This window comes from Heterostelium album (assembly GCF_000004825.1).
Source record: "Heterostelium album PN500 unplaced genomic scaffold PPL_scaffold9, whole genome shotgun sequence".
Taxonomy (NCBI): domain Eukaryota; phylum Evosea; class Eumycetozoa; order Acytosteliales; family Acytosteliaceae; genus Heterostelium; species Heterostelium album.
Genome location: NW_008805071.1, coordinates 2,061,868 through 2,075,118, shown reverse-complemented (window position 1 = coordinate 2,075,118; position 13,251 = coordinate 2,061,868). Strand labels below are relative to the sequence as shown.

General features: G+C 29.7%; 6 protein-coding genes across 6 annotated transcripts; 1 reads left to right on the top strand and 5 right to left on the bottom strand.

The window, feature by feature from the left end:
* Nucleotides 1-57: 57 nt before the first annotated feature.
* Nucleotides 58-2,267, top strand: PPL_09323 (DHHC family palmitoyltransferase; the record flags this gene model as incomplete). The annotated part of the gene is made up of 4 exons (XM_020580120.1): nt 58-70; nt 421-472; nt 1,409-1,977; nt 2,254-2,267. The coding sequence occupies 4 exons, from the start codon at nt 58-60 to the stop codon at nt 2,265-2,267; spliced, it is 648 nt and encodes a 215-aa protein (XP_020429953.1).
* A 299-nt stretch (nt 2,268-2,566) lies between these two features.
* Nucleotides 2,567-2,875, bottom strand: PPL_09322 (uncharacterized protein; the record flags this gene model as incomplete). Its single annotated transcript, XM_020580119.1, has 1 exon — nt 2,567-2,875. The coding sequence occupies one exon, from the start codon at nt 2,873-2,875 to the stop codon at nt 2,567-2,569; it is 309 nt and encodes a 102-aa protein (XP_020429952.1).
* A 1,505-nt stretch (nt 2,876-4,380) lies between these two features.
* PPL_09321 (formimidoylglutamase) lies at nt 4,381-5,361 on the bottom strand (the record flags this gene model as incomplete). The annotated part of the gene is made up of 1 exon (XM_020580118.1): nt 4,381-5,361. One exon carries the CDS (start codon nt 5,359-5,361, stop codon nt 4,381-4,383), a length of 981 nt encoding a protein of 326 aa, XP_020429951.1.
* A 482-nt stretch (nt 5,362-5,843) lies between these two features.
* PPL_09320 (josephin domain-containing protein) lies at nt 5,844-6,933 on the bottom strand (the record flags this gene model as incomplete). Its single annotated transcript, XM_020580117.1, has 4 exons — nt 5,844-5,997; nt 6,072-6,565; nt 6,672-6,832; nt 6,906-6,933. 4 exons carry the CDS (start codon nt 6,931-6,933, stop codon nt 5,844-5,846), a joined length of 837 nt encoding a protein of 278 aa, XP_020429950.1.
* Nucleotides 6,934-7,375: 442 nt separating this feature from the next.
* Nucleotides 7,376-10,498, bottom strand: PPL_09319 (uncharacterized protein; the record flags this gene model as incomplete). Its single annotated transcript, XM_020580116.1, has 5 exons — nt 7,376-9,856; nt 9,966-10,076; nt 10,157-10,233; nt 10,293-10,401; nt 10,460-10,498. The coding sequence occupies 5 exons, from the start codon at nt 10,496-10,498 to the stop codon at nt 7,376-7,378; spliced, it is 2,817 nt and encodes a 938-aa protein (XP_020429949.1).
* A 792-nt stretch (nt 10,499-11,290) lies between these two features.
* rab8B (Rab GTPase family protein) lies at nt 11,291-12,101 on the bottom strand (the record flags this gene model as incomplete). The annotated part of the gene is made up of 3 exons (XM_020580115.1): nt 11,291-11,613; nt 11,697-11,925; nt 12,009-12,101. The coding sequence occupies 3 exons, from the start codon at nt 12,099-12,101 to the stop codon at nt 11,291-11,293; spliced, it is 645 nt and encodes a 214-aa protein (XP_020429948.1).
* Between the last annotated feature and the right edge of the window lie 1,150 nt (nt 12,102-13,251).

The following is a 13,251-nucleotide window of genomic DNA, read 5'->3' as shown; positions in this document are numbered from 1 at the left end:
ATATAAATAATAATATAATTTATATTCCTTTAGAAATAAAATATAGTATATATAAATATGTTATGGGTAGGTAATATTATATTTCGTATTATTATTTGATAGAGATAATATAGTAAAATTGAATAGATTGATGGTAATAATAAATAAAAACAAATAGATAAATATAATAAATAAAAGTAATAATTGTAATAAAAAAAAAACAGTATTATTTGTTGATTAGATGGAGGATGGTAATAAATAAAGACACTGATGGAAAATTGATCAATGTGTGTGTTGTGTGTTTAGTATTTTTAGACTTTGGGAATACAACTTTTACTATTATTAAATAACACACATTTATATACAACTGCACAATGATTAAATTATTATTAGTACTATTTTTACTAGTATTGTAAAGTTCAATATTAATATTATTAAAAGAAAAACAACAAGTTTTGAAATTGAACTTGAAATTGAACGGTATTGATGATAAGTAGTTAATTTGGGAAAAGAGATTTTGTGTAAGTTGACAAAAGTTGGTGGTGAACTTTATTGTTGTTATGAATAGATTAATTAGGATTTGTGCTTGTTCTATGCTCTGCTCTGCTCTTTTCTTTACTATTGTTGTACTTTTTATGTAATTTTACAGTTTAATTATTTGTACAAAACGGAACTTTGAAACATGAATGAAATCTACAAAACATTGGTTGTGATTTGATTAAGTTGAATAGGATACACTGAGTAAACAAAACACTTTAACATTTTAAATTCAGTTGATTAATAAATTTCAAAAATATAAGGGGGAGGTTTCATTTATTAGTTGTTTGTAAGACCCAGTCGGCTCATAAACCTTTTGGTGATGACCATTAAATTTTATGTTTTGGGGCGTTGTTTGGTTCGATGTTATCCATGAGAGTTTGTGGTATCAAACTTTTGTTTTTTTTGGAACCAACAAAACGATAGAACCCCCACTTTCACTATAAAATAATCCCCGAAAATTAATGTAAAATGATGGGTTTAAGTGTAATCGAGGGACCTTCATTACAAAAAAAAAAATAAAAGAATTTTTATTATTAAAAAACTAGTTTTTTTAATTATAATTTTTTTAAACACTGTTAAAATGGTAACAAAAAAATTAAATTAATTTAATTTAATTTATATTTACATTTCAATATTAAATAAAGATTATTTTGTTCATTTTTATTTTATTTAATATTATTATTTTATATATTTAATATATAAAATAAATAAAAATAAAAAAAACGTAAACTTTTTTTTTTTTTAGATTTTTTTTTTATTTTTGAAAAATTTATATGTATACATATTTGATTATAAATAAATGACAAGACAAGATGTTAGATATATTTAATTTTGTTTGTTTAACAGTTTTCATTATATTATTACCTCTGATCACTGATTTGTTGAATAGTTTATTCCCAAATGCAAAGATAGGTAGAATAGCACAAAAGTTAGTGGGTTACATATTAGTATTTTTCATTACTACTTTGGTGTTTGTCGCAGTCTATCTTTGGTATACAGTGTACTTCCCATACTACTTGGCAACATATGATCTAGATCAACTATCGATATGGTATCACTTGAACTGTTTAGTTTGTTTTGGTTTGGTTGCCAACATCTTGACTTATTATCTTTATTCCATAACTGTAACATCCTATTTAAAACTACCTATCAATAATAATAACAACAACAACAACAATAATAATAATAATAATAATAATAATAATAATAATAATAATAATAATAATGATAGTCAACAAGAAGTACAACAATATTGTAAACAATGTGGATCAACTAAAAGAAATAACTCATATCATTGTAAGATCTGTAAGAGATGTGTGGATAAGATGGATCATCATTGTCCTTTCGTATCAAACTGTGTTGGTAGCAGAAATCATAGTTACTTTATCAACTTTTTGATATATACAACTCTGGGAGTGTTGTATGCAGCTAAACTCTCTTGGCTACCATTCCAACATTGTATATTGAATGACAATACTCGACTATGTGGATATCTTGGCAAGCACAACTATATATTTCTCTGTACAATCTTGGTGTTAATACCGATTAGCTGTATTCTATTGTGGCAACTCTATGTTATTTACACCGACACACTCACCGTTGATATCCTACATAAATTCAAAAAGCTATCTTTCAAACAATGGATACCATTCCTATGGAGAAACTTCAAAAGTAAACGTTCTGTATCCAACTTTAATAGAATCTACAAGGATTGGAAATTATATAATATTTTAGTACCATTTGTTTAATATATAATAATAAAAATAATTATAATTATAAACTTGTTATTTCTTTAAAGATTATTGATAAAAAATGGAGGATAATCTATGTTCTTTTTTATTATTTAAAATTGCTTTTATATGAATATCTATTTTGTTTGTATATATATATATTTCTAAGTTGCACAGATAAGAATAAGAACCACTTTAATCCATTATCTATGGTTGTGGAAAAAATACAGTGATTTAAAAATTATATTATTATAATAATAATAAGTGTAGATAGATAGATAGGTAATTTAATTTGATAATTATATATATATAATTATTTAATTATCTTGAGTATAATTAAAATTATTATAATTATTGTTTAAATTTAGAAATTGTTGAATTTCTTGAATTGAATCTGGATTGTTTTGATTATTTTCTTTCAACATTGTCAGGAATTCCTTTAGTCTTTGGTTTTCTTGGTAGGCATTGTTATATTTTTTCAAAGCAAAATCCATTAATTTCTCAATTTGGGCTGTTCTTCCGGTGATTGCAATGAATTTTTTTAATCTTAATTCATATTCTATTTTCTTTTGAGCAAGGTTTTCAGCTCTTCTTTTATAAATATGGCTTCTTTTTAAGAAAACCATTTTTAAAAATTAATATTAAACTATATAAAAAAAATAATAAAAAAGTGGATTATATAAGTTAATTTAAAATGTTAAAGGAATAAAAAAATTATATATAAATTTATATATGATTATTGGAAATTTCAAAATTAAAATTATGATTAGGTCAGAATGAATACATAGGTATCAAAAGTTATTAATAAAAAACAAAACAAAAAGTATCAATAATTAATTAAATAATTAATAAAAAAGTAAAACAAGTGAGGAAATTACCAATAAAACCAAAAAATATCTTTATGTGGAGAGAGTAAAAAAATAAGTGATTGAAAAATATTCTTTACTCTTTGTTGTAGTGGGTGTTAAGTGAATATCAAATCGAATTTTTTATATACGTCTTGACAACCCCAAATTAGAATCACATCTCACATCACTATGTTTGTATCATCACCTCCGTATATAAATAAAAATTTTTGTGTAATTCTAATTAATGATTCTGGATATTGTCAAAATCATTTATTATATACCAATTGAATGTCAACTTATTAATTGAGTGGGAACCTTTTAGTTTCCTGCTAGCACAAAAAAAAATGAATTGTCAATATAGATTATAATTAATGACTTTGATTCAGAAATATACAACCAAATTTATAACAATTATTAATGAATGATAAATAAGTGTCGACAAAATCTAATATGGTGGTTATAGAGTAATAGAGTAAGTGGTCCATCAATAAAAACAGAGTGTGGTTATGTAGGGTGGTTATGCGAGTTTGTGCGTCTGAAAGTGGGGTGTGAATAATGATTGTGTTTAGAGAGACAATATGGAGTATTCGAGTTGTGGATTTATTTATTATACATTGTAACTATGTATCAATCGAAATTTTTCAAAGTAAAAGTTTCTTTTTTTAACTAATAAAATCTATGATCTATCTGTTACATATTAATTAAATTAATTAATCTATCGCATCATCAATGGATTTTACAAATGTTATGATTTTTATTAAACAACATGATATCATACATTATTTTTATATTTAAATATTGTACTGAAATTTATTTTATTTTTAGGTTCACTATTTATAATATTCTATATTAAATTAATTGAACGAAATACCAATTAAAAATGTTTTTTGATCAATGTATCCATCAACAACATTGATTGAAAGTAATATTATATTATTGTTAATATTAATTTTATTTATGTTAATAAATATTAATATTAACTTATTAATAATAATATTTATGATACCAAATTAATTATTCAAGTTTATTTTTAGTAAATTTGCCTCAATTGTGATAACATGCTACTGAGTACGTGTTCAACCACACTCTATACAGAGAAATGATGTTATTTCAGTGATTAAACAAACACTGTCACTAAAAAAACTTAGATTCACAAAAAATAGCAAAATTATAATAACCTTGTTGCAAAATAATAAATCACATTTAAAAAAAAACATCTATTCAATCAGATTTGTTTCACTATTTTTGATGGTGGTAAATTGGTAAGGGTGGTTAAAGTTTTATTAAAACATTGTCGTCGCTGTTGTTGTTGCTGTTGTTTTCGAAAATAATGTATAGGCGATACGTGCTGCAACTTTACCTGTGATTGAATCTTGATCAAAGCGTGGGTTGTATTCAGCAATGTCTGCAACTCTCAATTTTTTACTGTCACGTATGACTTTAATCATTTCTTCGAGTACAACCAGTGATACACCATAAGCAGCTGGTGCTGACACTGCTGGACATATATAAGCCGGCAATACATCCAGATCTACAGTCAGATATACATGATCATATTTTTCAAGAGTTTGCTCCAGTAGCGAGATGTTTTTCTCTAGGAATCGCTCTTGCATGTCGGTATCCAGTATATAATTTACATTCAGTTGTTTCGCGCGAGTAAAAAGATTCGCTGTATTGCTCAGCTGACTGACACCATAGCAATGGTAGGTGAAGGGTTGATTTCTAGATGCACAAAACTCTGCAATCTGATTGAAAGATGTTCCGGAATTCGGTTCCCTGTTGGTGCGTAAATCGAAATGAGCATCGAAATTGATAATCAATATTGCTCGTTGATCTCCGACGGCATCGAGGTACTGTTGCAATCCCATGAAACTGGCATAGGCAACTTCGTGTCCACCTCCCAAAACAATGGGGAATGCATTGCTCTGTAGAAGATCCGTAATTTTGTTACTGAGTTCGTGCTGAGCCTGTTCCATCTCACCGTTCAAACATTCAACATTACCGGCATCATATACCACCTGGTGTTGATGTGCAGGTAGATTTGCTAAAATACGCTTTATTTCATTTGGTGCCGATGCAGCTCCGATTCTTCCTTGATTACGCTTTACTCCTTCATCACAACAGAATCCTAGTAATGCAGTTGCATTTTGATAGTCATTCAAACTGGCACCATCATCATCTGCAAACTGAACGATATTATAAATTCTTTTAGAATCTTCGCTCTCTGTATCAGATCTACCACTCCAAATTTTATCTAAATGCATTTTTGTTGTTTTTATAGAATTTAATAAATTAAATAAATTAAATAAATAAATAAATGTAAATATAAATAGAAATATAAATATAAAAAAAAAAAAGAAAAAGTATTATATATATACAAAGTGTTTTAATATAATAACATATTTCTATCAACTGTTGATTATTGTAAATAAATATATCATTTAGTTAAAACAGTATTTTCTTTTTAAAAATTTATTAATTGGTTTTAATCTGTTTCCCAGCCCATTTTGAGAATAAAAAATATTCAATTACACTTTCAGACTCATCTTTAAGCAGCTTCGAAAAAATCATGGAATCTATGAAAATTTTAATTTAATATCAGTTGACATATATTAATTAATTGAAAATTGAAAAAAAAAAACTGAATATGTGATTGTTAAACTGAAAAATGTAATGAAGATTTGTTATCTTTAGCGAATATTATGAGTACAGTTCAACTGTTGGTACCAACTTTAGTTGTAAATGACTATGATTGATTCAAACTAGCTTCAATTGCCAACTTTAAATCTTCATCTTCATCATCATCGATAATCTGCTCGTATTCATCTACCTCTATTAAAGTGTATGGTTCATTTGAATCGTTTCTTCTCTGATTCATTGGCCGATATGCTTCATTATCACTATTGTATATTAAAATAATAATAAGTAAGATGATTTAAATTAACCAAATTGTGTGATAGCACAATAAACATACTCTGAATATTTTAAACTTAATTTAAGTGCCTCCTCCAAGTCTGGATCGAATTCTTCGAGATCTACCATGGATCTGTTTGGTTGTTGTTGTTGCTGTGATGTTGGTGGCTTGCTTACTGTTGGATCGACGTCGACCCATTTGCCTAGTTCGGCCGTTGAGAAAGGAATGATCGCAGGATAGTCACCACGCACCACGAATATACTCCAACCTTGCTGGCGCAGTGTTTCCAGGTAGAGACTTACATAAAAGTCAGAGAGGAACGTTGGCTGTTTCTTGAGTGAATTGACATCGAACCACTTACCCTCGATCTTTCTGAGAGTGAACCAATGCTGCTGCAAGTTACACATAAAGCCATTCTCCTTCAGTGGATTCGCAATAACATCGGCATTCTCTTTATTATTAATAGAAGTACAAGTCAAGTTGAATGATGACAATGCTTTCTCTAGCACCTGAACCGAGTAGAATCCATCGTCCGCTACATTTCCACTGCCTTCCTATATATATAGTTAATCATCGAATTGGATTAACATTTGTTTTGAATTGGATTCTCATATTTTTTTTTTAAAAAAATCATCAACAACAACAAAACAAACAACATACAGCAGCAAACTTTATGAAATCAGAAGAATCGACGCCAGCCTGTAACATTACATCTCTCTCTTTTTCATCCAATTCATGCGCTACATTCGCTAGATCTACAGCAGTAAAGTAACTACCTTGCAACAGTGTATTCAAACAATGTACACCGCATAATGATGCAACTAAAATGATCAATCATCATTAGTTAATTAATCAAAAAAAAAAAAAAGAAAAAATATAAAATAATTTAATTACCTTGATGTTCAAAATAAACATATACCATATCTACTGTGTATTTTATATATAAATAAATAAATTTATCAAAATATTTAACTATATAATATAATATATATATAGTATTTGTGTTAATAGTAATAGAATATTAAAAAAAATTAAAAATAAAACAGATACGATGTTGATTTTTTTTATAAAATTAACAAATATAATCAATTTTAATATTCCTTAAAAAATTTCAATGATTTAATTATGATTATTATTATTGCATGAGATTTTTTTGATAAAAATAGATCAACAGTTCATCGAAACATTATTGATTGATATTTGTTTTGTTTTATTTTTAAAATGCCAACAAATGAATTCAACCATTTATTAACACGTGTTGTTATTTGATTATTATTATTATATATAATTTTTGATTATTTGTTACTTATTATAGTTCAAACAATTTAGAATTATTATTTTGTTTGATTTCATTGTGTACATAATTATTTCTTCATTGTTGACAAAATTGGAATCTTCATGTTGGCCAAAAGTCCTTTGAGTCCCGATGCACCACCAGTGTTACTTGACGATAGGAATGATGAGGTGTTGGGTTTGTAGGTAGCTACCGACGATGCCAGTGATGCTGCATTGTATGGTTGTTTGTTACTTTGATTTGGATCGTTTTCCTTGTTGTTGTCATTCAATGTCAATGACTTTTTGTTGTTTTGTTGAGAGGTGCTGGTGGTAGTTGATGATGATGATGATGATTTTGATTTGGCCGGTGTGACTGCTTTCTCTTCTACTGGTGAGGCAGCAGTAGCAGCTTTCTTTGGTCTTCCGCCTCTCTTTGGTTTAGCTTGATCTTGCTCTTCTTGGTCTTCCTTGGCTGCTGCTGCTGCCATCTCGACTTCATCGGAAGCTGTTGAATCCTTCTTGGTCTTTCTGGATTTTTGTCTGGCGGGTGGAGTGGTTTCTTCTGGTTGCTCTTCCTCTACCTCTGGTTCGGTTTGTTCCTTCTTCTTATTGTTACCTCTGGTTCTCTTGGAAGCTTGCTTGACTGGTACTACCTCCTCCGCCTCTGCCGCTGCTTCTTCTTTCTCTGGTTCAACCTCTGCTACCTTTGCTCTTCTGTTGTATTGTCTCTTTGGCTTGGTAGCAGGTGCTGGTTCTTCATCTTGCTCAGCTTCACCAACTTCCGGCTCGTAGTCTTCATCCTCTTGAGCTTTCTTCTTGCTAACTCTGGTTCTCTTTGGCTTAGTGGCGGCGGCTGCTGCTTCGTCTACATCTTCTTCGGAAGCAGCTGCTTGTAGCTCAGATTCTCTGGATGGAATCTCCTTCTCTTGTACCTTATTGGATATGGTTACTCTCTTTCCTCTCTTGCCTGTGACGACTGGCTCGACAACCTCTTCCTCCTCTGGTTGCTTCTCCTCCTCAACTGGCTCTGGATCTGGTTGCTTCTTCTTTCTACCTCTCTTTGGCTTCTCCTCTTCCATTGTTTCATCCTCAGCTGGCTCAACAACAACAGCAGCGGCAACCGACTTCTTTCGACCTCCAGTCTTTGGTTCAACAGCGACAACTTGTTTCTGAGCTAGTGCTTCGGCAGCAACAACTTGCTCCTTCAATTCAGATACCTGTTGTTTGGAATCAGAGAGTTGGCTGGTCAGATGAGCGATCTTGGTATTTAGCGACTCAACAGCAGCCTTTGATTTCTTATCTTGACTCTTCAACTCCTTGATTTCCGACTTGAGTTGTTGAATGGATTGGTCGGCTTCATTGTGTGAGTTGAGTTGCTCCTCTAGTTGATCGACTTGCGCTTTGGATGCAGTCAACTGATCGGTCAACTCACTCACCTTGTCAGAAAGCGATGCAATAGCATCTTGAGCTTTCTTATCCTGTGACTTCAACGACTTGTTCTCGGCCAAAAGTTTCTTTGAACTGTCACCCTTTTCGGTAATGCTCTTCTCCATACGCTCCTCCAGCTCTTCATAGGACTCTTGTGAGGTCTTGAGCTGCTCCTCCAGATCTCCGACCTTGTCTGTGAGCGACTGGATGGCATCCTGTGAGCGCTTGTCTTGCAACTTTAACGATTTGATCTCTGCCAAATATTTACTATTGTCATTCTGCTCGACTTGTTCGCGTGACGACGATAGCTGCTCCTCCAAATCGACAATGGAAGCGTGTTGTTCGGATATCTGAGTCTTTAATACGGACAGCTCCTCCTTGTGTTTCTGGGTGGTTTGTTTGGTCTTCTCCTTGGTGGTGTTCTTTAGCTCTTCCAATCGGTCCTTTGATTTCTCCAACTCCTTTTGGAGTTTCTCGAGGTCGGCCGCCAACTTGGTATTGCTCACACCCTCCTTGGCTTGTTGGACAATCTCTGACTTTAGTTGGACAATGGTTTCTCTGAGAACGGCCACCTCCTCTTTGAACTCGACTTGCTCCTGCTTCAATGACACCTTTAGCTCCTTGATCTCCTCCTTCAACTCTTTATTCTCGACGCTGACCTTGTCCTTTTCGGAACGCCATTTATTGGACTCTTGTTTCTCAGACTGCTGGGACTCCTCCAAGTCTGACTCTAGCTCCTGGACACGTTGCTCTGATTTTTCCAGTGCCTCTTTCCAGCGTTCAGACTCTGCTTTCCACTTGGCAACGTCGTCCACCTTCTTCTGGCGGGTGGATCCCTTGACGGTGGCGACTTCCTCTCTAAGCTTCTCCTTGGACTCTAGCAACACAGCGTTCTCATCCTTGAGATCTTCGAATTGTTTCGACATGACTTGGATTTGTCCTTTTAGATTCTCGATTTCCAGCTTTGCCTTGGCAGCGTCCTTTGCTTCCTTGGCAGACTGTTTTGTCATCTTGTCATTGAGTGACTTATTCTCGACAGTCAAGTCATGTAATTGTTGTTTAATCTCTGATTCATCATTCTCTTTCTCCTCCAACAAAGTCTCTTGTTTAGATTCCAATTCTCCCAAATTATTCTTTAACACCTAGAAATTTAATTTTTACAATAAAATAATTAATATCAAGAAATTGATATTATACGATTGATTTTATAATTATTATTATTGTTTTTTTATAAATTAATATAATATTTACTTTAATATCTTCATATAGCTGAGAAACTTGGGATTCATAAAACACTTTGGTTTCATTATAAATGGCAATTAGTGTTTCATATTGAGTTTGCTTAACCTTTGAAAATTCATTCTATAAAATATTAACAAATCAAATATTAGTAGCTGATTTCAACAAAAACATCTTAATGAATAAACTCAATTGATAATTACCACTATAGTTGCAACTTCCTGTGCATGTTGATATTGATATAATTCTTTATAATCTTCAAAATCTGATTCTTTAATCACTAGAAATAATTAATGATTAATATAATTGTATTCAAAACTAAACTAAAATCTAACATACATAGATTATATTGTGTTTTTTTATGATTTTGAATTTCTACCAAATGATTTAAATTCAAACTTGATAGTTCATATTCCTTCTCTAATAGCAATGTTTTATTATTGATTATCTAATATTAAATTGTTAATAAAACTAAGTATAGTCAATTGATCTAGTATTTTACCAACCTCTTCATAATCTGCTGATTGATCAACCATGGTATCCATTATTCTAACTCTAATTCATAAAAACCTCTCTAGATTTTATTCTACTTTTATTTATATGTGATAATATAATTTACAATGATATTTATTAAATAATAAAGAACTAAAAATCGATTTATTAATTTAAATTATGAAAATTGTAACAGATAATTTTTTTTCAAAAAAGGCGCCATTGTTTTTTTATTATTCATCACAAATTCAAAAAAAACTGTTAAACAGTTTGGTCTTCAGAGATTGATGTGCACTCTCAATATTAATAGATTTCATTATTATTTGATTAGATTTTCATTAAAAATAAAGTAAAAATAAATTTGCTAAATGATACAAATAAACATTTACTATTTTAAAAATATTTTATTATTTTTTTTTTGAAAAAGTTTTTTATATTATTGAGTTGTAAAAGGATGTGATATTTGTTTTTGTGGAATTTAACAAAGATAGCATACTGATTGAGTAAGCTTTTGTATACATATATTAAAAAATTAATTGATTAAAAAAAAAAAAAAAAAAGCAACTTTGTCCAAAAGTCAGATCGATTTAAATCATATATCGTGATAAATAAATAAGAATAAATAGAAAAGAGTTTTTGAAACAGATGTTTTTTTTTTTTTTTTTGTTTTGAAAGATTATTATTATTATATCACTAGTTTATAAATACTATAAGAAAAAAAAAATTGTTTGTCTTTAAAAAAATTACTTGCAACCTATGATTGATTTAATTAGTGAAAAAGTGAAGTAAAAGAAAGTTAAGAGTTAGTTATTTAAAGATTTGGGATCAAAGTTTTTGATTTTTATTTAACACTCACATCCACCTGTTTTTGGTTTTGGTGCACCAAGATTTTGGGTTCCGTTGGTCTGAGGATTGCTGACAAGCTCGTCTTTGTTATCAATGATTCTCTTCTTAATGTCCTTTGCCAAACTAATAAAAGCTTCCTCTACATTTATACTGTTCTTGGCGGATGTCTCTAAAAACTTAATACCATGCTCATCGGCCAAAGCTTTACCTCTGCTGCTATCTACAACCTTCTTCTCTGGTAAATCACACTTGTTTCCAATCAACATCTTGTTGACAGACTCTGTGGCATGTTGTTCTATGTTTCTGATCCAGTTACGGATATCTAGATAAATTAAAAAAAAAAAGCATGTTAGCAAAACAATCAACTACTGCTGCTGCTGATAAAAGAAGAAAAAGATAACATACTTCCAAAAGATTTCTCATCAGTTACATCATATACCAAAAGGATACCCATAGCACCACGATAATAAGCGGTGGTGATGGTTCTGAATCTCTCTTGACCGGCGGTATCCCAGATTTGTAATTTAATTCTCTTTCCTTCCAATTCGATAGTACGAATCTTAAAATCGATACCGATAGTTGTAATAAAGGATGGGGTGAATGAGTCTTCAGAGAAACGCAAAAGGAGACAACTCTGTTTGTTTGTAATTATTAATTATTAATCGGTTAGTTTCTATTCTTGCTACTGCTAGTTCTATTGATGAGATATCGACTTACCTTTCCGACACCACTGTCACCAATAAGCAAAAGCTTAATTAGATAATCGTAGGCGGCACTCTTGTTGGCTGAAGTTACTGATGGTGCTGACATTGTAGTTTGTAATTGTTATTTAAAGAGATGATTGAGAAGCGATGTGTTGTTGTTGTTACAAAGGTGTACTAATAATTTAGAGTTTTGATTGTACTGCTTTTTAGTTTGTTTTATTTCTCCTAACTTCTAAAATATTTTTAAAGATGATAAAAGTTGATTCGGTTAGATATCTATTTATTAAATATAGACAAGTAAATAAATGAGAATAGAAAGTGAGAGAAAGAGATTTAAAAGAATATATTTTGATGAAATAGAATAATATGTGTTTTTTGTTTGAATTTTTTTTAAACAAAAAAAAATTTAGCAAAAAATAAAATAAAATATTGTTGTTGTTTTTGTGTTTTTTGGTTGATTGATTGCAAGAGGTGGTGGTAAATAGTTGTTGATTACAAGATGGTAATGTAATACAACCAATCAATTAATTAAAAAGACAAATAAATTTTTAAAAAACTTATTAACTATTATTCAATTTAAATTTGACCGCATCTGTCTATTCTATTGACAATGAATATAATCAATGATTATTATTATTATTTTAAATTTGTTTAAATCATTATAGCATTGACTTTTCATTTATCTATGTTATCCTATCTTCTTGTCTATCTTAGTATACGTCCTATCTATGTTATTTCGTTTTGAGAAGATTGATTGTTTGTTGATTGATTGATTTGATTGTAGTAATATCCAATCATATATATATATATCTTTTATTTTATTATTTATTTATTATTATTTTATGTTTTTATCTTTTTATTATTATTATTATATTTTATCTTTGTTGATATATATATATATATATGTATATCACCGTTATGTCTGGTGAATGCCTACTTGTAATATATATATTATTTGATTGTTTGATGTATATTTAAATATGAGAGCAATGACTTTAATAAAATAGAAAAGTGATGATTTTTAAAAAAATTTTAAATTTAAAAATAAAATAATATCTAAATTTATTAAACAATCTATCTATTTATCTAAACAATCTAAATTTAATTATATTATTATTATTTTCTTTGTATTTTTAATTGACTATGATTTAAATATTAATTTATTATTAAGAAGAAAGCAAAAGAGGTGTAAATAGAAGTTAACAATATTATTATTATTATTATTATTGATGTTGTTGTTGTTGATGGTGAAGATG